Source organism: Trachypithecus francoisi, unplaced genomic scaffold (genome assembly GCF_009764315.1).
Source record: "Trachypithecus francoisi isolate TF-2019V2 unplaced genomic scaffold, Tfra_2.0 Lachesis_group10, whole genome shotgun sequence".
Taxonomy (NCBI): domain Eukaryota; kingdom Metazoa; phylum Chordata; class Mammalia; order Primates; family Cercopithecidae; genus Trachypithecus; species Trachypithecus francoisi.
Window position 1 is genome coordinate 36371845 of NW_022681455.1, and position 24506 is coordinate 36396350.

The following is a 24506-nucleotide window of genomic DNA, read 5'->3' on the forward strand; positions in this document are numbered from 1 at the left end:
GAGATGGCGGGCGCCTGTAGTCCCAGCTACTCGGGAGGCTGAGGCAGGAGAAGGGCGTAAACCCGGGAGGCGGAGCTTGCAGTGAGCCGAGATTGCGCCACTGCACTCCAGCCTGGGCGACAGAGCGAGACTCCGTCTCAAAAAAAAAAAAAAAAAAAAAAAAGAGGCAGTATGGCATAGTGGATAATAATCTAGACTTAGGAACACCTGCCTGGTTTGGAATCCCAACCATATCATTTACTAGCTGTGTGCCCTTGAGCAAGTTTGTTAATCCCTCTACTGCCTCCCTCTACTAACTACTGCCTCAATTTTTTAACAGTGAAAAAGAGCAAATAATAACACCTGTCTCATAAGGTTGTTATGAATAAGTAAGTTAACATTTGTAAAACACCCAGAACAGTGTCTGACCACCCATGCTAAGTAAAAAAATCAAGGTACGAAACAGTGTGTATTACACACTACCTCTTGTATGTAAATATATGTGTGTGTATATGTGTGTGCGTATATATATGTAAGTATTAACTAGTGTTTATACAAAGAACCTCTGGAAGAATACATAAAAACTAAAAAGCATAACTGGAATTTAGAGTAGAAAATAAGAGAAAGGGTTTTTGTTGTAAACCTTTTCATATTGTTGTGATTTTTTTTTTTTTTTCTAAGATGGAGTCTCGCTCTGTCACCAGCCTGGAGTGCAGTGGTATCACCTTGGCTCACTGCAACCTCCACCTCCTGGGTTCAAGCAGTTCTCCTGCCTCAGCCTCCTGAGTAGCTGGGACTACAGGCGTGTGCCACCGCGCCCAGCTAATTTTTGTATTTTTAGTAGAGATGGGGTTTCACCATGTTGGCCACGATGGTCTCGATCTCATGACCTTGTCATCTGCCCACCTCAGCCTCCCAAAGTGCTGGGATTACAGGCGTGAGCCACTGTGCCTGGCCTTGTTTTGATTTTTGAATCATATAAATAAAAACCTATTCAAAATAAATTTTAAAAAGAAAGTTTTAGGGCTAGTCTGCCAGAACCTAAGTAATAATAGAAATAAATAGGCACTGCCTGAGACAGACTAAAAATGGAGACATTTCCCTTTGGAAGGACAAAGTTGATGGTATGTATAATCAAAGTCTACAAACCAATATGAGCAAGAATAAGTGGCTAGATCCTGCCATGGGGTTCCTCCTTCAAGAAAGAAATATGCACAGGGGTTTCATGCTCAATAAAATAACTATTTCTTTTTTAGAATTTTAAAAAATAACACCACTATGAAGAGCTCAAGATATATACATAAACTTTTAATTTATAACAACAAACTTTTTAAATATTTATAATTATTTTAAAGGAGGGGAGAGAGGGACTATGAGGTAGACAAAAACGTAAAAGGAGAAAAATGGAGGTGAAAGAACTGCGTAAGAGCGTGCAGGAGAGAATGAGTGAAATACATTCAACAGGCAAAGGGCCCACCAACCAATAACAGCAAAACCATCCAGCAATAGGAACAGAGAATTTTTTGCCTTGTGATGGATTCATAACTCTTTCAGGTCTTACACTCTTCTAGAAGGCAGGACTGTTGGCCAAGGACTAAGCACTCCCAATTTTAAGCAGGCAAGCCTAAAAGAGGATGGCAGAGCAGGGAAAGACACCTTGGAGCAGGGTCGAGTGGTATGGGAAAACACTGGAGTGCTGAAGGAAGACCTGAAGGGGGTCACAGAGGAGTAAGAGGATCAAAGGTGAGACAAGAATGTAAATGTTGTAGAATCAGAGCCTGAGAAGGAAACATCCAATGGTGCTAGTCGTGGGGCCTCTAGGCATGGAAATGGGAAGGTAGATGAGATGAACCATATGTTGGATTTGAGTATTAGAGACAAATGTTTCACTTTGATTTTCCAGAGAGGGTTGGAGCCAGGACTGGGGCAGGGAGGTGACATGTCACTGAGAAGGAGAAGCTGGCACTGCAGATCTGGACATGAGTAACGAGAGTGGAACCAACAGGTCACCAGAGGGCATGGTGCCCAGGGAGTGGCCCAGGAGAAAGTGCCCATTTCTGTGACCTTTAGTTTGAGGATGAGATTCTCTTTCATTCCTGGAAGGAAATGTTCAAGGTTTCCTCACAAGGAGCCCTGGGACCATCCACAGTACTGGCATTTTCTGGGCAGCAAGGCTTCCTGGGGTTTACTCCTTGGGCTTTACCATGACATGATCGCAGACATCTCATAGCTATTTCCTCCGAAGAGACGAATGGCTCGTGAGCCTGCAGTTCTTCAACAAACCAGGTGTAGACCAACAGTGATGGGAGACGAAGAAGGGTGTTCTTCCCGTCTGTCCCAGTGGGATTCATGTTTCTCAGAGGGTAAAAAGAAAGCAGAACTTGACCTTTACTTTCCTTTTACAGCAAATGGTTGTTCCAGAAAAAATGCAACAATACCTGAACTCTTCTAAAGAAAAAGAAGACAAAACCATCTAGTGCATCTCTGACATCCTGTTGAAGATCCTATTTGAAAAAAAGAGAGACAGAGAGAAAGGTTTTGTTTTTAAGTGATAGAATAATCCAAAGTTAAAAATTCAACACAATGGAAAGTATTAATTCGATCCATGCTGCAAACAAGCTTCTTGGGCTGCTTTACGAATTGTGTGAGCTGAAGGACAGCACCTTCCATATGGCCAGATCCTCACATCGCCTTGGAAGTTTGCCTATCTGACCATCTTTCCCATCTGGCTTCAAACTTCTGGGCTCAAGAGATTCTCCCACCTCGGCCTCCCTGGTATCTAGGACCACAGATGCATGCCATCACATCTGGCTAATTTTAAAAAATATTTTGTGCAGACAGGGTCTCACTATGTTGCCTAGGCTGGTCTCAACAAATTGGGGCTCATCAGCAAACTGGGACACTCTTTTCAGGGCTGATAACCTATTCCCCTGGCTTCCCAAAACACTTTCTTAGTCCTGTCAAAGGGGTAAGCAAATTTGCCTTGAGGCTAGAAGAATGGAGAGAAGACTGGGCATGGTGGCTCCCGCCTGTAGTCCCAGAACTTTGAGGCCAAGGCAGGTGAATGGCTTGAGCTCAGGAGTTTGAGACCAGCCTGGGCAACATGATGAAATCTCATTTCTAGAAAAAATTAGCCAGGCATGGTGGCACACACCTGTAGTCCCAGCTACTCAGGAGGCTGAGGGGGGAGGATCACCTGTGCCTGGGAGGTCGAGGCTGCAGTGAGCTGTGATTGTGCCACAGCACTCCAGCCTGGGCAACAGAGGGAGATCATGTCTCAATAATAATAATAATAATAACCGTAATTAATAATGTCTAGGACTTAGACGGGCCAAGAGGTGAGGTGAATATTAAGTACTTTGGAGCAGAAAGTAACAACTGTTTATGTCAGAACATCAGAAAAAGACTGTGGGTCAGACACAAATGCTCCCCCTGCCTGTCCCCTGAGCACAGCTCCCTCTGTGGACTTGTTGAAATGTGGCTCCTCGGCTCAGTGCCCTCCAATGGCGCCACCTCACTAGAAAAAAAGCCCTTGTAGTGACCTCAAGGCTGTACCTAATCTGCCCACCACCCACCCTTCTGACCATATATATATATATATTTTTTTTTCAGATGGATTTTCACTCTTGTAGCCCAGGCTGGAGTGCAATGTCGCACTCTCGCTCACCACAACCTCCACCTCCCAGGTTTAAGCAATTCTCCTGCCTCAGCCTCCTGTGTAGCCAGGATTACAGGCATGAACCACCAAGCCTAGCTAATTTTTTTTGTATTTTTAGTAGAGACAGGGTTTTTCCATGTTGGTCAGGCTAGTTTCGAACTCCCAACCTCAGGTGATCCGCCCTCCTCGGCCTCCCAAAGTGCCAGGATTACAGGCGTGAGCCACCACCATGCCTGGCCCTGACCATATCTTTTATGACTTTCTCCCTCACTCAGCTTCAGCCACACTGGCCTCCTTGCCATTCTTCAAACACACGAGATGCATTCCTGCCCCAGGGGCTTTGCTGTCCTCCTGCCTCCAGTCCTCTGCCTCCTCCCCGATACCCACAGCTCAGTCCCATGCTTCTTTCAAGGTTTTCCTCAGAGGCCACCTTCTTTATGGCTCACGCCTGTAAGCACTTTGGGAGGCCGAGGCTGGTGGAGCACTTGAGCCCAGGAGTTTGAGACTAGCCTGGCCAACATGGTGAAACACCCCTGTACTAAAAATACAAAAAAAGCCGGTGTGGTGGCATGCCTACACTCCCAGCTACTCGGGAGGCTGAGGCGTGATAATTGCTTGCACCTGGGAGGCAGAGGTTGCAGTGATGACCTTGTGCCACGGCATTCCAGCCTGGATGACAGAGTGAGACCATGTCTCAAAATAAAATAAATAAAATAAAATAAAATAAAACAAAGTCACCTTCTCAGTGAGGCCTTCCCTTAACATCTCTACTTAAAATTGCAAACCCCAACACTCCTTATCCCTTTCCTTGCTTTACTTTTCTCCAAAGCATGTATCACTATCTGATAAACTACCTACTTTATTTGTATAGATACTGTTTGTCTCCCTTACAAACTCCGTGAGACCAGGAATATTGTCTCTTTGATCACTCCCATATCTCCAGTACTTAAACAGAGCCTGACATACAGTAGGTGCTCGATAAAAGTTGAAGAAATGAATGGAGGAAGGAATGGAAAACCATTAGCAGTAGGCTAAGGAACTTAGACTTTGTCCTGCTAGCAAATGAAAATCATTAAAGGATTTTCTCCCCCTCTTATAGTTGATATCAGCTAGGAAAATGGAATGAGTTTCCTTTCAGCATGGCAGACAAGAAAAAGTATAGAACACTGAGTCAGATGCTCATGTATTTAAATTCCAGTCTTGTCACTTAGAAGCTAAGTGCCCTTTGATAAGTTTTGTAATCTCTCTGAAACTCCACTGCTTCTCCTGAAATACCTGTGACAGCAGTTCATAGGGTTACTGGGAGAATGAAATGAAACATGAAAAAGTGTCTCGGCCGGGCGCGGTGGCTCAAGCCTGTAATCCCAGCACTTTGGGAGGCCGAGACGGGCGGATCGCGAGGTCAGGAGATCGAGACCATCCTGGCTAACACGGTGAAACCCGTCTCTACTAAAAATACAAAAACTAGCCGGGCGAGGTGGCGGGCGCCTGTAGTCCCAGCTACTCGGGAGGCTGAGGCAGGAGAATGGCGTAAACCCAGGAGGCGGAGCTTGCAGTGAGCTGAGATCCGGCCACTGCACTCCAGTCGGGCGACAGAGCGAGACTCCGCCTCAAAAAAAAAAAAAAAAAAAAAAAGAAAAAGTGTCTCAAAAGGTACCTGGAAAAAATTTTAATAAATGTTTGTTTCCCTCCTTTCTTTCTAACAAACTGAGAAATTCCCTATGCATTATGACATCAGTCAGATTCCCAGAGGAAACAGATGGCACATCCAAATTAGGCTAACTCAAGGTGAGTTACATAGAGAGACTCTACAAAGGTGTGGAGAAACCACAGAGGATGGGGCAGTACCCAGACCCAGTGACAACAGAGTTGTCACCACTCCTAGGGGCATAAGGACAGGGAGGGAGCAGTTTCCAGAACCCAGAAGGAGAGAAAAATTTCAAAGGCATATTTAAAATTCTAAAAGTGATGAGAAGCCTAACTATTTTAAAACATGCCTTATATCTAGAAAAAGTATATGTCCCGGGCTTTAAAAAAAAAAAAAAAAGATTAAAAAAAAAAACATACTTGAACCAAAACCCCACACAACTCAATGGCAAAATAGAAGATTTTTTTTTCTTTTTCAGATGCAGGGTCTCTCTCTGTCACCCATGTTGAAGTGCAGTGACACAATCATAGCTCACTATGGCCTCGAATTCCTGGGCTCAAGCAATCCTCCCACCTCAGCCTCCCAAGTAGCTGGACTACAGGCACACACCACCACACCTGGCTAATTTTTCAAAAAATTGTTTTGTAGAGACAGGGTCTCACTATGTTGCCCAGGCTGGTCTCAAACTCCTGGCCTCAGCCTCCTAACGTGCTGGGATTACAGGTGTGAGCCACTGTGCCCAGCCTAAAAGATGTTATTTTGAGAAACACAGAACACTTTTGAAAAAGACAGAGCACTCGCTTAAGTAAAAAGAACAAGAGAGCAAAAAATTTGGCAGCTCAACAACAATCCATTTAGCAGATAAAAATATAACTTGATGAGCTGCTTGATAGGCAGTTCCAAGAGCAAGAATAAAAGTTTCTTTAAATACACCAATGGCAGGAAGGCATCTAGAGAATCGATGTGACTGCTTGATTAAACAGAGTACAAAAGGTAAATAAATGATGACTATATATGAAAGAAAGTTACCACGCCAGACTTGAAATTCTGTTAATTTCCTTGATTCGAACTTCGAAGCAGCAAAGCCTTCAGCATTTCAGAGCCAAACTTAGAAGGATTTGATTTTTTTTTTTTTTTTTTTTTTTGAGACAGGATCTCACTCTGTTACCCAGGCTGGAGTGCAGTGGCACGATCACAGCTTACTGCAGCCTTGACCTCACAGGCTCAAGCGATCCTCCCACCTCGGCCTCCCGAGTAGCTGGGACTGTGGCCACCACACTCGGCTGGAATTTTTCAAACTATTATTTTTTAAATGTGTTGTGGTCTTTTTAAAGGTGTTCTAGGCTGAGTGCAGTGGCTCATGCCTATAATCCTAGCACTTTGGGAGGCCGACACAGACAGATTACTTGAGCCCAGGAGTTTGAGACCAGGCTGGGCAACGTGGTGAAATCCTGTCTCTACAAAAAAAATACAAAAAAATTAGCCAGGTGTGGTGGTGGGCAACTGTGGTCCCAGCTACTCTAGAGGCCTAGGTGGGAGGATTCCTTGAACCTGGGAAGTTGAGGCTGCAGTGAGATAGTGCCACTGTACTCCAAATTGAGCAACAGAGTGGGACCCTGTCTCAAAACAACAACAACAAAAAAGGTATTCTAAAATGCAAGTTTATAGGTTTATAGTACAGAACAAATGTCTAGGTCAAAACTAGCTTTGTAAAGTCCTGCAAGAAAAGGTGGAGCAGGCTTAAGGATAGCTATACAGATCAGTGGAGCAGAATTGAGAGTACAGAAAGAAACTCTCATATTTACAGCCCATTGGTTTTCAACAAGGGTGCCAAGGATGGCAATGGCTGCTGCCCTCATGCTGGCTGCAGCAGGAAGGTGCAGCTTGGGCCGCATGCTCCATGGAGCCAGTGGGAGCCCCACCCCTCTTGAGTTGGGGCAGGAGCTCCCTGGGAGACACTCTGGCCACCCTCCCAGTTGCAGGACCCAGGCATTTCTGCAGCCTGCACCCTTGGGGGCCCCAGGAAGGACCTACCCTTACCCCTGAAGGCTCAGGGGTGTCTGCTCCCACTGCCTGGCCTCTCTCTGCTCCCAGAGCCTGCTCCAATCTCTGAGTAGGGGTTGGGGCCAAGTCCCTCATGGCGCCGGAGGCAGATTGATTCCTGGGTGGAAGGGAGTGGGTCCCCAGTGAGACCCCACCTTCAGGTCAGGGAGGGTCTAAAGGCTGGGGGCTAGGCTGCCAGTCCTGTGCACCAGAGTGGGGACTGGTGGTGCCCCTTCCAGGCCCACCCATGGCCACCCATGGACCAATCAGCATGCACTGCCTCCCCTCTGAGGTCCATAAAAGCCTTGGGCTCAGCCAGAGCAGGGCAGATGATGTCCTCAGGAGAAAGAGGGTAGAGAGACAATGGGATGATCAGCTGCAGAGAGAAGCTACCCTCTCTGCTGACAGCTGGAGATGAGGGAACAACAAGTTGCAGAGAGGAACTGCTCTCTCTGCTAACAGCTGCAGAGATGACCTGCTGGCAGAGAGGAGCTACCCTCTCTAGGGCCACCTCTCCACTGAGAGCTGCAGACATTGGGAGGACTAGTTGCAAAGAGGAGCTACTCTCTCCAGGGCCTCCTCTCTGCTGAGAACTGAACACTCAATGGATAACCTGCCTACAGAGAGGAGCTACCCACTGCGGATCTCCTCTGAGCTGTTGTAACACTCAATAAAGCTCATCTTTGTCTTGTTTACCCTTCACTTGTCTGCGTACCTCATTCTTCCTGGATGCAGGACAAGAACTTGGGGAAAAGGTGCCATGGCCACAGAGATTTCCAGCCAGAAAATTGCACCCCAAAGATCCCATAACACCAAAACAATTTATAGGGAAACAATCGTCTTTTCAACAAATGGTACTCCAGACACAGTGAGATGTACCTATAGTCCCAGCTACTCGGGAGGTTGAGGTGGCAGCATCTCTTGAGCCCAGGAGTTTGAGGCCAGTCTGGGCAGCATAACAAGACCCCGCCTCAAACAAATAAACAAACAACAACAAAATCCAAATGGTGCTGGGACAACAGGATACCCATATGCAAAAAAATGAAGATAGACTCTTAACTAAAATGTATGTAAAAATTAATTTCAAATGGATCAAAGATCTAAATTTAACAACTAAAACTAAAAGGCCTTTAGAAGAAAACATAAATGTGACACCCAAAGCAAAAGCACTAGCAACAAAAAGAAAAGTAGGCCGGGCGCGGTGGCTCAAGCCTGTAATCCCAGCACTTTGGGAGGCCGAGGCGGGTGGATCACAAGGTCAGGAGATCGAGACCATCCTGGCTAACACAGTGAAACCCCGTCTCTACTAACAAGTACAAAAAACTAGCCGGGCGAGGTGGCGGGCGCCTGTAGTCCCAGCTACTCGGGAGGCTGAGGCAGGAGAATGGCGTGAACCCGGAGGCGGAGCTTGCAGTGAGCTGAGATCCGGCCACTGCACTCCAGCTTGGGCGACAGATCGAGACTCCGTCTCAAAAAAAAAAAAAAAAAAGAAAAGTAGATAAATTGAACTTCATCAAAATTTAAAACTTTTGTACTTCAAAGAACACTATCAATAAAGTAAAAGGACAACCTACAGAATGGGATATAATATTTGCAAATCATATATCTGATAAGAAACTTAAATCCAGAATATACAAATGACTCCTAGGCCAAGGCAGGAAGATCATTTGAGCCCAGGAATCCAGGACCAGCCTGGGCAACATAGTGAGGCCCTGTCTCTACAATAAAATAAAATAAAATAAAAATTAAAAAATTAGCCAGGCGTGGTGGCACATGCCTGTGGTCCCAGCAACTCAGGAGGCTGAGGTGGGAGGATCAATTGAACCCAGGAGTTCAAGGCTGTGTGAGCTATGATCACAGCACTGCACTCCAGACTAGGCAACAGAGCAAGAACCTGTCTCAAGAAAAAAAAAAGACTCATATAATGTTAAAAAGATAAGTAGTCAATTATAAATGGGCAAGGATATGAATAGACATTTCTTCAAAGAGAAAAATAACCAATAAGCATATGTAAAGATGCATATTATTCATCAGGGAAATGCAAATCAAAAACACAATGAGATACACTTCATACCCACTAGGATGGCTATAATCAAAAAGATAGTTAATAACAAATGTTGGCAAAGATGTGAAGAAACTGGAACCCTCATACTCTGCTGGTGGACCACAGTGTATAATAGTGTAACCACCTTGGAAAACAGTCTGAAAGTTCCTCAAAAAGTGAAACACAGAGATGTCACATGACCCAGCAATTCCATTCCTAGGTATGTACCCAAAAGAATTAAAAACATGTCTACACAAAAACTTATATACAAATGTTCATAGCATCATTATTCATAATAGCCACAAAGTGGAAACAACCCAAATGTCCAACCACTGGTGAATGGATAAGCAAAATGTGGTATATCTGTATAATAGAATATTCAACTGTAAAAAGAAGTAAAATACTGATACATGCTACAACGTGGATAAGCCTTGAAAAAAGTATGTTAAGTGAAAGAAGCCATACACAAAGTTCCATATTGTGTTACTCCACTTATGTAAAATGTCCAGAACAGACAAATCCACAGAGACACAAAGTAGATTGGTGAAGCCGGGCTTTTCACTGGCTGTTCCCTCTGCCTGGAACACTTTCCCACTCCAGGTGTTCCCATGGCTAGCTCCCTCATTTTCAGTCTCTGCTTAAATATCACCTTCCCAGAGACGCCTTCCTTGACAGCCTATCGGAAGTCACTCTCCATCAATCAGTGTGCCCTGATCCTGCTTGGAGTTCGCATCCCTGTCTGACTTGGCTGTTTACTGTTCATCTGCCTTGTTATCTGCTCCCTCCCCACATCATTTCTATGAGACTGCTGCTCACTGCTGTAGCCACCAATGCCTGGAACTGAGTCTGGCATTCAATAAATATTTGTTGGAATGAAATTGGCCTATCAAATAGTTTATTTGATTGCCTATGTTCTCTATGTTTATTTTCTCTTTATTTCTCTCTTGCTTTATTTTATTTTTTTTGGGGACAGAGTCTCACTCTGTCACCTAGGCTGGAGTGCAGTGGCACAATCTCAGCTCACTGCAACCACTGCCTCCCAGGTTTAAGAGATTCTCCTGCCTCAGCCTCCCGAGTAGCTGGGACTATAGGTGTGTGCCACCATGCCTGACTAATTTTTGTGTTTTTCAGTAGAGATGGGGTTTCACCATGTTGGCCAGGCTGGTCTCGAACTCCTGACCTCAAGTGATCTGCCCACCTTGGCCTCCCAAAGTGCTGGGATTACAGGCATGAGCCACCGCACCTGGCCCCCTCTTGCCTTTATAGCATTATTGTTGGGATCTTCTATCCATGTTTTGTCTCCAGGATGCTTTATCTGAGGAAAAGTCTGTGTGTTGTCCACATTTGGACCTGAGTATAAAAGAGGACACGGCATTCCCTGTGGCATGCATGGTGGAGGACAGCATGGTGGAAGCTGCACCAAGAAAGCTTCACAGGATTGTTGAATCTAAGAGCAAGAAACTGGGCTCTGAGGGGTCCGCCACCCCGTCTGTCACAGAACGCATGTGATCACACAAATCCCCTGAGGAATGCGTAAAAAGGTAGATTCTGATTCCGACTGTGTGGGCTGGAGTCTCAGATCTTACACATCTAACCAAGTGATGCTGATGCTGCCAGTCCACAGACCACAGCCTGAGTACCAAGTATGAGATTAAATGCCAGCTTTGGCTCAGGTTCACAATGTTTAGATCTAATATTTGGTAATCCAGACAGTACTAATCCATTAATTCTGATAATTCCTGGGCTGATAATTCCTGGGCATCTCAGACACTTGGCAGCTGTGATTTTGTTTGCTCTTTCCTCATACCTGACAGGCCCTGGCTGGGGAAACTGAAGCCTCACCTCTCGAACCATCCTATGATCAATACTGTCCCCAATGTGTCTCAGCTGCATGGCCAACTTGTGAATTATTTCCTCCTGCTGATGCTTCTGACCAATGCTATGCTCCTTGGGCTGAGAAGGTAGATTATGATCTGCATTGAGAAAAAAAGAGATAATCCCACTTAATTATCTGTAAAATCACCACTAGTTACTAAAAACTGTCTTAGAAAATGAGAGGGTTGGCTGGATGCAATGACTCATGCCTGTAATCCCAGCATTTTAAGAGGCCAAGGTGGGTAGATCACTTGAGGTCAAGAGTTCAAGACCAGCCTGGTCAACACAGTGAAACCCAATCTCTACTAAAAATACAAAAAATTAGCTGGACATGGTGGTGGGCACCTGTAATCCCTGCTACTAGGGAGGCTGAGGCAGGAGAATCACTTGAACCCACGAGGCAGAGGTTGCAGTGAGCCAAGATTGCACCATTGCACTCCAGTCCGGGTGACAAGAGCAAAACTCCATCTCAAAAAAAAAAGAGAGAGAGAGTTGAAATTCAGTTCTTATAATTATCAAAAAGTAAAGCCTATCTATTGGAACAGATCAGCTCTCTCCAATAGAAATATAATTCAAGCCACACATGTAATTTTAAATTTTCTAGTAGTAAAATCAGGTAAAATTAATTTTAGTAATTTATTTTACCTAAATCAATATATCCAAAATATCATAATTATAACATTAATCAATATAAAATGATTAATGATGTATTTTGCATTTTAAAATTATACCTAAGTCTTTGAAATTCAGTGTTTATTTTGTACTTACAGGACACTTCAATTTAGATGCTAACTTTTCACCGGAAAATCTTGATCTATACTTAGATTTCATGAAGTTGACAGTTTAAAAAGTAGATTCATGCCAGATGCCATGGCTCACATCTATAATCCCAAAACTTTGGGAGGCCAAAGTGGGAGGATCACTTGAACCCAGGAATTTCAGACCAGCCAGGGCAACATAGTGAGACCTTGTCTCTACAAAAAATTAAAAAATTAGCTGTGCATGGTGACTGACACCTGTAGTCCCACCTACTCAACTGAGGCTGACATGGAAGAATTGCTTGAGCCCAGGAGGGGAGGCTGGAGCCAGCTATGATCACATCATTGCACTCCAGACTGACCAACAGAGCAAGACCTTGCCTCAAAAAAAAAAAAAAGATTCACATATCCAGGTCATTTCAAACATACTTAAAAGGGCTCCAACAATTAAATCAATTATCAGTTTTCAAATTTAAATTAATCAAAATTAATTAAAACTTAAAATTCAGTTCCTCAATTGCACCAGCCACATTTCAAGTGCTAATAACCAAATGTGGTTAGTAGCTATTGTATTGGACAAGTAGTAATAGATCTTTATAGCTTTTCAAAATAGATTTTTCCACTATATATATAATATATAACATATATATTATATGTGTGTGCATATATATAAAATGGAAAATCTATTTTGGATAACTATATATAAAAATTCTGTGTGTATACATATATATATATATATATTTTTTTTTTTTTTTTAATAGACACAGGGTCTTGCTTTGTTGTCCAGGCTGGTCTTGGTTTTAAACTCCTGGGCTCAAGCGATTCCCATACCTCTATCTTCCAAAGTGCTGGGATTACAGGAATGAGCCACTATGCCCAGCCCCATTTAATATTTTTACGCACTCTCCTTGATGAGCTCTCCAAACTTTATTTGCTTCCAGCAACCAATGAACGTTTTTAAGCAACACTCTAAGTTAACACTTGGTAGGTGCTTTGGGGAAGGTCTAAAGAATACAACAAGGTTTCTGTCCTTTAGTCACTTAGAACCCACAGGTTAGAGATGATACAATTCCCAAGTGCTTTAGGACTACAGAAGAGAAGGAAATGAATTTGGGCTAAAGTAGACATAAGTATGGCTTCATAGAGAAAGCAAGAGTTGTGTTGAACCTGTTTCATTTCAATAAAATTGGAGAACCTTTGATTTTCAGCCTTGAACTCAAAGAGTCGAGTGGAAGAGACACAAACTACAATTCAACATGTTAGAGTAAGAATGAGGTTTGCACAGATGGGTCAGGAAGACATCCCAAACGAAGTAGGTGATATCTGAGTTGAGTCTTGAAGGATGAAGGATGACTAAGAATTAGCCTGGAGAAGATACAGACTGGGGAAGAGCCAGCTGAGAGAGTGCAAATAGAACATTCCAGGCAGAAGGATCAGGTGAGCAAAGGCTTGGGGGTGACAGACAGGAAGGTTTTATGCATAAACTCTAAGTAGTGCTGTTGTTGAAAGGGAGGGACATAGGAGACAAAGGCAATAGAGAAGGCACAAGAAGAGGCTTCAACTTTATCCAGTAGAGATAAAGGAGAGCTCCCCGAGGGGAGACTTTTTAAACTCCCAATGCTCAGGCCTCTTTCCACTCCAGTGAAATTAGGAGCCTTGGAGTTGGACCAAGCATCAATAATTTTCTTTTTCTTTTTCTTTTATTTTTTTGAAACAGTTTCACTCTGTCACCCAGCAATGGTGCTATCTCAGCACCACCGTGTCCAGCTGATTTTTGTATTATTAGTAGAGATGGGTTTTCACCATGTTGGCCAGGGTGGTCTCAAACTCCTGACCTCAAATGATCTGCCCACTTCAGCTTCCCAAAGTGCTGGGATTACAGGCATGAGCCACTGCACCTGGCCAGTACTTTCTTTAAGCTCCACAGGTGGTTCCCATGTGTAGCCAAGTTTGAGGATTGATGGTTTAGAGAGGTTGAGTAACTTGCCTAGGGTTTGAAAGCCAGTGAATGTAAGCCAGGATTTAAACTCAAGTACGTCTGGCTGCAAAACTCATGCACTTAACCTTAGCATGGAGCCTGAACTAAAGCAGTACTAATAGGGATGTAATAGTGGAAACGGATTATATATTTAGGAAACAGAATAGGCTGGGATTTAGTATTAGCTAGGGAAAGGGAGGAAAAGGGAAACTCCCACTTTTCAGGCTTGAGGTATTGAAATGGCAAAGGCAGCATCAGCCTGTACAGAGAATGGGATGGAGAGAGGGCAGGTGTGGAAGGCAGAGGAGGCCAGTAGAAAGAGAAAGAAGAAAACTTGAGTTCATTTATAAATTTTAGGTACTGACTAGGCATGGTGGCTCATACCTGTAATCCCAGCACTTTGGGAGGCCAAGGCAGGCAGATTGCCTGAGCTCAGGAGACTACTCTGCGCAACATGGCTCAACCCCATCTCTACCAAAACTATAAAAAATTAGCTGGGCATGGTGGCACACGCCTGTGGTCCCAGCTACTTGGGAGGCTGAGGCGGGAGGATCGCTTGAGCCCAGGACGTCGAGGCTACAGTGAGCTGAGATTGTGCCACTGCACTCCAGCCTGGGTGACAGAGAAAGACCCTGTCTCAAAATAACTAAATAAATCGTAGGTACCTTTATGACATTTTAGCAAGCATTTGGATAACATTCGGAGCACAGAGGATGTAGAACTTAAGATAAAGATTTAAGAGTCATTCATTCATTTATTCAATAACAATGTAGGAGAGTGGTTGTGATTGAGGGAGAGTTAATACAGGTGATGACAGGACCTCTGGATAAGACAGATGGTTAACAAGATAGGCAAAGGAACAAAAGTCCACAGAAATGACTGAGAAGAAATCAAAGAGGTAAAAAGGGAACCAAGAAAATGATGTCAGGAAAGGCATCTTTCAAGTCTTGTTGAAAATGTCCTTTTAAAATGTATTAATGGACACTGTTACTTGGTTAACTACAGTATAAGAACACAGACAAGGGTCGCATAACTGTGTTCCAGTCAACCACAGATCACATATACAATGGTGGTCTCATAAGATTACAATGAAGTTGAAAAATTCCTATTACCTAGTGACATCATCAATACATTACTTATGTGTTTGGTGATGTTGATGTAAACAAACCTACTGTGCTGCCAGTCGCTCAAGCAATCCTCCCAACTTAGCCTTCTGAGTAGCTGGGACCACAGGTGCAAGCCACCATGCCCAGCTAAATTTTGTATATTTTGTAGAGATGGAGTCTTGCCATGTTGCCCACACTGGTCTCAAATTCCTGAGCTCAAACAATCGACCTGCCTTGGCCTTCCTAAGTGCTGAGATTACAGGTGTGCACCACCGTGCTTAGCCTGTTATTTTAGAGTATACTCCTTCTACTTACTGAAAAAAAAACAAAAACAAAACAAAATAAAAAAAACGGCCGGGCGCAGTGGCCCACACCAGTAATCCTAGCACTTTGGGAGGCCAAGGCGGGTGGATTACAAGGTCAAGAGTTTGAGACCAGCCTTACCAACATGGTGAATCCCTGTCTCTATTAAAAATACAAAAATTAGCCAGACATGGTGGTGTCCACCCATAATTCCAGCTACTCAGGAGGCTGAGGCAGAGAATTCCTTGAACCTGGGAGGTGGAGGTTGCAGTGAGCCAAGATCGTGCCACTGGACTCCAGCCTGGGCAACAGAGCAAGACTCCGCCTCCAAAAAAAAAAAAAGTTAACTGAAAACAGCCTCAGGCAGGTCCTTCAGCAGGTATTTCAGAAGAAGGCATTGTGACCTTCCCACGGGACAAGATATGGAGGTGGAAAAAAGTGATATTGATGATCCTGACCCTGTGTAGGCCTAGGCTAATATAAGTGTTTGTGTCTCACTTTTTAACAAAAAGTTAACAAAGTAAAACATAAAAAATTTTAATAGAAAAAATCTTATAAAGATGTAAAGAAAATATTTTTGTACAGCTGTACAATGTGTTTGTGTTCAAGCTGTGTTATTACAAAAGAGTTAAAAATGTAAAAGTTTTAAAATAAAAAGTTATAGTAAGCTAAGGTTAATTTATTATTGAAGAAAAACTTTTTTTTTTTTTTTTTTGAGATGGAGTTTTGCTCTTGTTGCCCAGGCTGGAGTACAATGGCGTGATCTCGGCTCACTGCAACCTTTGCCTCCTGGGTTCAAGCAATTCTCCTGCCTCAGCCTCCCGAGTAGCTGGGACTACAGGCACGAACCACCACGCCGTTTTTGTAGATTTTTAGTAGAGATGGGGTTTCACCATGTTGGCCAGGATGGTCTGAAGAAAAACTTTTAAAAATAAATTTAGTGTAGCCTAAGTATAGTGTTTATAAAATCTACAGTAGTGTACAGTAATGTCCTAGGCTTTCACATTCACTCACCACTCACTCAGTGACTCCCCCAGAGCAACTTTCAGTCCTGCAGGCTCAATTTATGGTATAAAAAATAACCACTTTTTATACAATATTTTTACTCTATCTTTTCTATGTTCAGATACACAAACACCATTGTGTTACAATTGCCTACAATATTCAGTACAGTAACATGCTGTACAGGCTTGTAGCCTAGGAGCAATAGGCTATACCATCTAGCCTAGGTGTGCAGTAGGCTATACTATCTGAGTTTGTGTAAGCGCACTCTCCGATGTGCACACAATGACGAAATCACCGAATTTCTCAGAACCTGTCCCCATCATTGACTCATGACTAGTGTAATGATTTGAGTATGTGTGATAATAGTGATGATCCAGAATCCTAAAACACAACTTAAGGTCCTTGTTTTAAAGATGCCAATCACTATCTGATTTGCCCACATCCCCTTCCAAGAGAATCTATCTTGTTGCCTAAGCAATCAGGTTCTTTCCTACATGTTCCCACCACAACCCCAGGCCAAAGTGGATTGGATCAGAGGTGGATACCTGACCCAAGGACAAATAATCCATTGCCTGGCCAAGTACTCACAACCTAGTCCCAAAAGGAACAGGGTCAGTGAGGTTCCTCTCTGCTCAATAGACTCGGGAGACTAAGGGAATGGGTAGCATTGGGATCACAAATGCCACAGGACTGTGTTGGAGCCATGATGAGTTGAAGCCACTTGCAAGTAAAAATTATGAAGAGGAAGAAAGCATTGAAAGGACAGGGGATGCTGGTTAATAGAGGAGAACTGAACAGGTAATCAGAAAGAAACCAAGATTCAAGAGGCCAGGTGCGCTGGCTCACGCCTGTAATCCCAGCACTTTGGGAGGCCGAGGTGGGTGGATCACAAGGTCAGGAGTTTGAGACCAGCCTGGCCAACATGGTGAAATCCCATCTCTACGAAAAATACAAAAATTAGCTGGATGTGGCAGCACACGCCTGTAATCCTAGCTACTCGGGAGGCTGAGGCAGGAGAATCGCTTAAACCTGGGAGGCAGAGGTTGCAGTGGGCCGAGATCACACCACTGCACTCTAGCCTGGGTGACAGAGTGAGACTCTGTCCCAAAAAAAAGAAAAGAAGACTCAAGAAAGACTGGCCCCCAGTGCCAGCCTGCCTCAGAGCCCAAGCCCTTCAAGTTAAGTTCATTTTCATAAGCATCCTCACCAGAAACCGCATCTTTCTGGAGGTGACTGAAGTAGATTTATCTTCCCTGCAGCTAAACATCTTAAATATCTATATCCATTATTTCCATTGTCCAGAGCTGTCGAATGTACATAAAACTGTAGGAGTATACGTTGGCTATAAATCAGCTTCAGCACAGACTCTGGAAGTGAAATTTAAAAATTAACTTCGTGATACTATTAGGTTGTGTTTTTAGTTCTGGTCATTTGCCACTCCTCATAAAAGTTCAATGTAAAACAGATTGAAAGCTGTGCAGTACTCAACCTATATATGACATTATTTGCTAGCTAAAGAGAGTTGGTGCACTCGCCTTATAGACATTTATGAACTAAGATAGCTATACCACCATATTGTAAGAAACATTGTAACAGGGAAGAAATCATTAGATCACAGTTCTAACGTAGTCACATATTGGAGGCAAAAAAAAAAAATTCCTTTAGCAAGATTATCAAAACGAATGAAAAAAGTAAAACTCTATTATTTTCCAAGTATTAAAATATTAATATCTAGGAGAAAAAAGTTTTTCATTTTATGTAATAACTGTTACTGAAAAGTTGTGGGAATATGTATACATCCACACACAATTCTCAAGATAAAATCATAGTCTAAATGGCCCCGTAAGGAATTTGGAAAAACTTCACGGTTAATCTTTTTTTTTAGATGGAGTCTCATGTTGCCCGGGTTGGACTTGAACTCCTGGGCTCAAGCAATCCCCCTGCCTCCGCATCCGAAGTGTGTGATAATACTGATGATTCAGAATCCTAAAACACAACTTCAGGCCCTTGTATTAAAGGTATAGCCTATTGCTCCTAGATAAAGATTCTCCCTCCAGGAGAATCTATTCTGTTGCCTAAGCAATCAGGTTCCTTCCTACATGTTCCCACCACAACCCCAGGCCAAAGCAGATTGGATCAGAGGTGAACACCTGACCCAAGGACAATAGCTGGGACTTCAACAGGCCCCACTACCAAGCCCAGCTGGTTAATCTTTTTTTTTTTTTTTTTTTTTTTTTTTTGAGACAGGTATTGAGTATTGCTCTGTTGCCCAGGCTGAAGTGCCATGGTGCGATCTTGGCTCACTGCAACCTCCACCTCCTGGGTTCAAGTGATTCTCCTGCCTCAGCCTCCCAAGTAGCTGGGATTACAGGAGCCCACCACCACGCCGGGCTAATTTTTGTATTTTTAGTAGAAACAGGGTTTCACTATGTTGGCCAGGCTGGTTTCAAATTCCTGACCTCAGGTGTTCCACCTGCTTCGGGTTCCCAAAGTGCTTGGATTACAGGTGTGAGCCACCATACCCAGCTTTTTTTTTTTTTTTTTTTCTTTTTTTAAAATACAGGGTCTCTCTATTGCTTCTCTCTGCTTCTCTCTGTTGCAATGGCACAATCACAGCTCACTGCAATCTCTCAGGCTCAAGCAATCCTCCCACCTCAGCCTCCCAAGTAGCTGGGACTACAGGCATGTACCACCATGCCCAGCTAATGTTTTATTTTTTGTACAGACAGTCTTACCATGTTGCCCAGGCTGGTCTAGAATTCCTGGCTCAAGTGATCCTCCCTCGTCAGCCTCTCACAGTACTGAGATTACAGGAGTGAGCCACCATGCCTGGCCTTGGTTAATCTTTTCTCAAAAAAGAAAAAAAAAATGTTTGTAGGCCAGGTGCTTTGCAGCATTTTGGGAGGCTGCGGTGGGAGGATCCCTTGAGCCCAGGAGTTCAGGACCAGCCTAGGCAACATAGGGAGAGCCTGTTTCTACAAAAAAAAAAAAAAAAAAATTGTTTTGATTAGCTGGGCATGGTAGTGCCTGTAGTCCCAGCTACTTGGGAAGCTAAGGTGAGAGGATTGCTTGAGCATGGGAGGTCGAGGCTGCAGTGACCCATGATCATGCCACTGCACCCCAGCCTAGGTGACAAAGACCATGTTTCAAAAAAAAAAAAAAAAATCCTTTGTAAAGGAAATAATCAGCCTCAATGTGTCGGAACTTTAAAAAATATTATCACATATGTTGCGAATCCTGTCAGGACCTCCCACCACCTGTCTCTTCAGTTGCATTTAGGAAAGCTTTGGAGCAAACATGCTGTGAAGATTTATAAGTGCCTTTCCACTGCCAGGCATAATGTTAATATTTTATTTTCTCACATGGTGGTCATCCATTTACACTCCTGATTTTGTTCACTAAAAATAGGGATCCAGGGGCTTCTGGTTCAAGACTGAGGACAAGCATTGGTTTCTCCATCTCTCCTAATCTCCCCCAAGACCTCACCAAAATGAAAGTATGAAAAAGAACAAGGTCAGAACACCGAAGAGAATGGGAGGCAGGTCAAACAACAGATGAGAGACCTATCTGTGTTTCTGAAAGGCAGAAAGCAGACGAGACAAGCTGCAGATAAACAAACCAGGAGAGAAAGCACAGAGAACGCACCACAGGGGTTCCTGATACTTGGAAGCCCATCTACTCCGCCAAGACCCAGAGACTGGAAGAGGGAGACGCACCCTTGACTGGAAGTCTGATGGGGACCAACTGCACCACTTGGTGCCCCCAGCTCACTGTACCCAGCACAGAGTTCAGGCAAATAAAACAAAAGAAAAGAGAATTCAGACCAGGCAAGGTAGCTCAGGCCTGTAACCCTAGCACTTTGAGAAGCTGAAGTGGGTGGATCACTTGGGGCCAGCCTGGGCAACATGGCGAAACCGTGTCTCTAGAAAAAATACAAAAAAGTAGCCAGGTGTGGTAGTGTGTGCCTGTAGTCTCAGCTACTCAGGAGGCTGAGGTGGGAAGATCACTTGAGTCTAGAAGTTTGAGGCTGCAGTGAGCCATAATTGTGCCACTACATTCTAGCCTGGGTGACAGAGCAAGACCCTGTCTGGAAGGAAGAAAGGAAAGAAGGAAGGAAGGAAGGAGAGAGACAGAGAGAGAAAAGAAAAGGAAAGAAAGAAAGAAGAAAGAGAAAGAGAGAAAGAAAGAAAGAGACAGAGAGAAAGAGAGGTGAAAAAAGAAAGAGAAAGAGAAAGAAAGAAAGAAAGAAAGAAAGAAAGAAAGAAAAGAAAGAAAAAGAGAGAGAAAGGAAAGAAAAGAAAAGAAAGAAGAAAGCAAGCAGGCAGGCGGGGGGTTGAGGGGGCACGCCGTGGCTCATGCCTGTAATCCCAGCACTTTGGGGGGCCAAGGCGGGTGTATCACTTGAGGTCGGGAGTTCGAGACCAGCCTGACCAACATGGAAAACCCCTGTCTCTACTAAAAATACAAAATCAGCCGGGCGTGGTGGTCCATGCCTATAATCCCAGCTACTTGGGAGGCTGAGGCAGGAGAATAGCTTGAATCCAGGAGGCAGAGGTTGCGGTGAGCTGAGAATGAGCCATTGCACTCCAGCCTGGGCAACTAGAGTGAAATTCAAAATAAAAAAGAAGAAGAAAGAGAATAAAGAGAGAAGGAGAGAAAGAAAGAGGAAGGCAGGAAGGCAGAAAGAGAGAAAGAGAGAGAGGAAGAGAGGAAGGGAGGAAGGGAGGAAGAGAGGAAGAGAGGAAGGGAGAAAGAAAGAAAGAGGAAGGGGGAAGAAGGGAAAGACAGGAAGAAAGAAAAAAGGAAGAAGGCAAGAAGAAAGAAAAAAGAAAGAAAGAAAGAAAAAAGAAAGAAAGAAAGAAAGAAAGAAGAAAGAGAAAGAGAAAGAAAGAAAGAAGAAAGCAAGCAGGCAGGCGGGGGTTGAGGGGGCACGCCGTGGCTCATGCCTGTAATCCCAGCACTTTGGGGGGCCAAGGCGGGTGTATCACTTGAGGTCGGGAGTTCGAGACCAGCCTGACCAACATGGAAAACCCCTGTCTCTACTAAAAATACAAAATCAGCCGGGCGTGGTGGTCCATGCCTATAATCCCAGCTACTTGGGAGGCTGAGGCAGGAGAATAGCTTGAATCCAGGAGGCAGAGGTTGCGGTGAGCTGAGAATGAGCCATTGCACTCCAGCCTGGGCAACTAGAGTGAAATTCAAAATAAAAAAAGAAGAAGAAAGAGAATAAAGAGAGAAGGAGAGAAAGAAAGAAGGAAGGCAGGAAGGCAGAAAGAGAGAAAGAGAGAGAGGAAGAGAGGAAGGGAGGAAGGGAGGAAGAGAGGAAGAGAGGAAGGGAGAAAGAAAGAAAGAGGAAGGGGGAAGAAGGGAAAGACAGGAAGAAAGAAAAAAGGAAGAAGGCAAGAAGAAAGAAAAAGAAAAGGAAGGAAGGAAGAACGGAAGGAAGGAAGGAAGGAAGGAAGGAAGGAAGGAAGGAAGGAAGGAATCCAGACTATTCTTTAACGGAAGAGGTCAAACCCTGTGGTGAAAGCAGAAGCTTCTTTATGGATGTTGGCACCTCAAATTAAAGGTCTCTTTGTTCTGGCATTTGGGGACGTGGAGCTAGAAACTAACTCATCTCCCTAAATCCCAGACAACTCAAAACCCTCCTATGCACTATTTGAGCCTCCATTAGAGAGAGTCCTGGAGAGGCACTCAGGTATAGTGGTAGAATTTTGAAGCCAGAAAACTTGGGTTCAAATATAAAATCTGCCACATATTAACTATGTAACCTGCCACAAGTTATCCATTCTGTCCATGCCTCAGTTTCTTCATTTGTAAAACGGCAATAGTAATGTATTATTTCATTCATTCTAAGATTTTTAATACATGCATTATCAGTATGTGTCTTATAACCTTATAAAGGCACGTCATACTTCAACAGCATTATTTACCTTTTTAGTAGTAAACAAAATAATGGTTCATCTTACAATTGATGGAATAGTAAACTTAATGAAATACCATGGCCAGGCACAGTGGCTTAATGCCTGTAATCCCAAAACTTTGGGATGCCAAGGTGGGCGGATCACCGGAGGTCAGGAGTTTGAGACCAGCCTGGCCAACATAGGGAAACCCCGTCTGTACTAAAAATACAAAAATTAGCCAGGCATTGTGGCACGCACCTGTAATCCCAGCTACTTGGGAAGCTGAGGCAGGAGAATTGCTTGAACCCAGGAGGTAGAGGTTGCGGTGAGTCAAGATCCCACCACTGCACTCCAGCCTGGGCAACAAGAGTGAATCTCCATCTCAAAAAAAAGAAAAGAAAAGAAAAGAAAAGACCATAGTAACTACCTCATAGAGGAGTTGTTGAGATGACTTAATAAGTTAATATATTTAACTTACACAGAACAGTGCCTAGAACGCAGGTAAACACTGTATAAATGTTAGTTATCACTACCCACCTGGGGGAACAGTTCTCACATAACAGCAGAAAAAACCCACACTAGCTACCCACTGTATCTTTCACTAAAATAACAAAGAATTACCTGCAAGGTGGCTCATGCCTGTAACCCGAGCACTTTGGGAGGCAAAGGCAGGAGGATCACTTGAGGCCAAGAGTTCAAAAGCAACCTGGGTAACATAGTGAGACCCCATCTCTACAAAATAAAAACAAACAAAAAATTAGCCAGGCATGGTGATGTGTGTCTGTAGTCCCACCTACTCAGAGGCCGAGGTGAGAAGGTCATTTGAGCCCAAGATGTCGAGCACTGAGCCAAGATCTTGCCACTGCTCTCCAGCCTGGGTAACAGAGTAAGACCTTGCCAAAAAAATAAATACCAGATAAACAAAACGGTAATCCTGAAGAAAACACATAATTCAGTGAACAGAAAATAATGTTTGCAAATTCTAATGTATGTGTTTAGAGAGGTTTTTAAAAATAAGAGTGGAGCCAGGCGCAGTGGCTTACACCTGTAGTCCCCGCACTTTGGGAGGCCAAGGCGGGAGGATCGCCTGAGGTCAGGAGTTCGAGACCAGCCTGGCCAACATGGTGAAACCCCCATCTCTACTAAAAACAGAAAAATTGCTGGGTGCGGTGGCTCACACCTGTAATCCCAGCACTTTGGGAGGCCGAGGTGGGTGAATCACCTGAGGTTGGGAGTTCAAGACCAGCCTGACCAACATGGAGAAACCCTGTCTCTACTAAAAATACAAAATTAGCCAGGCATGGTGGCACATGCCTATAATCCCAGCTACTCAGGAGGCTGAGGCAGGAGAATCGCTTGAACCTGGGAGGCAGAGGTTGCGGTGAGCCGAGTCGCGCCATTGCACTCCAGCCCGGGCAAAAAGAGCGAGACTCCGTCTCAAAAAAAAAAAACAAAAAAGCCAAACCAGAAAAATTAGCTGGGCGTGCACCTGTAATCCTAGCTACTCGGGAGGCTAAGGCAGGAGAATGCTTGAACCCAGCAGGTGGAGGTTGCAGTGAGCTGAGATCCCGCCACTGCACTCCAGCCTGGGTGACAGAGCGAGACTCCGTCTCAAAAATAAAAACAAAAATAAAAAAAATAGGCCCGTCGCGGTGGTTCACGCCTGTCATCCCAGCACTTTGGGAGGCCAAGGCGGGCGGATCACGAGGTCAAGAAATCCAGACCATCGTGGCTAACATGGTGAAATCCCGTCTCTACAAAAAATGCAAAATTTACCTGGGTGTGGTGGTGCGTGCCTATAGTCCTAGCTACTCGGAAGGCTGAGGCAGAAGAATCGCTTGAACCTGGGAGGCAGAGGTTGCAGTGAGCCGAGATCGTGCCACTGCATTCCAGCCTCGCGACAGAGCGAGACTCCCTCTCAAAAAAAAAAAAAAAAGAGACTCTTGAAATCCTGGGTTCAAGCGATCCTCTTATCTTGGCCTCCCAAAGTGCTGGGATTACAGGCATGAGCCACTGCACCTGGCCTGTTTAGAGAGAGACTTAAGACAATATTACGTTCATAAAACAAAAGAGAATGCTATGAAAAAAGAAAATTCCTAGAACAAAATCTTTCAGATTTCAAAAATATGATTGCCAAAATTAAAAATACAATTGATAGCCTGAAAAAAGTTAAGTCAAGGAAATCTCAGTGAAAAAAAAAAAAAAA

The 24506-nt window shown here is 44.0% G+C and overlaps 1 protein-coding gene across 1 annotated transcript in view; it reads right to left on the reverse strand.

Moving 5' to 3' along the window:
• Positions 1–1200: 1200 nt before the first annotated feature.
• The window catches only part of PXT1 (peroxisomal testis enriched protein 1), a 60159-nt gene continuing 36853 nt past the window's right edge, over positions 1201–24506 (reverse strand). The window contains exons 3-4 of the mRNA XM_033219819.1: positions 11215–11345; positions 1201–2483 (exon numbers count right to left, since the gene is read on the reverse strand). Coding sequence (XP_033075710.1) covers positions 2379–2483; positions 11215–11345 — 236 coding nt within the window. The 3' untranslated portion in view covers positions 1201–2378. The remainder of the gene's footprint in view (positions 2484–11214; positions 11346–24506) is intronic.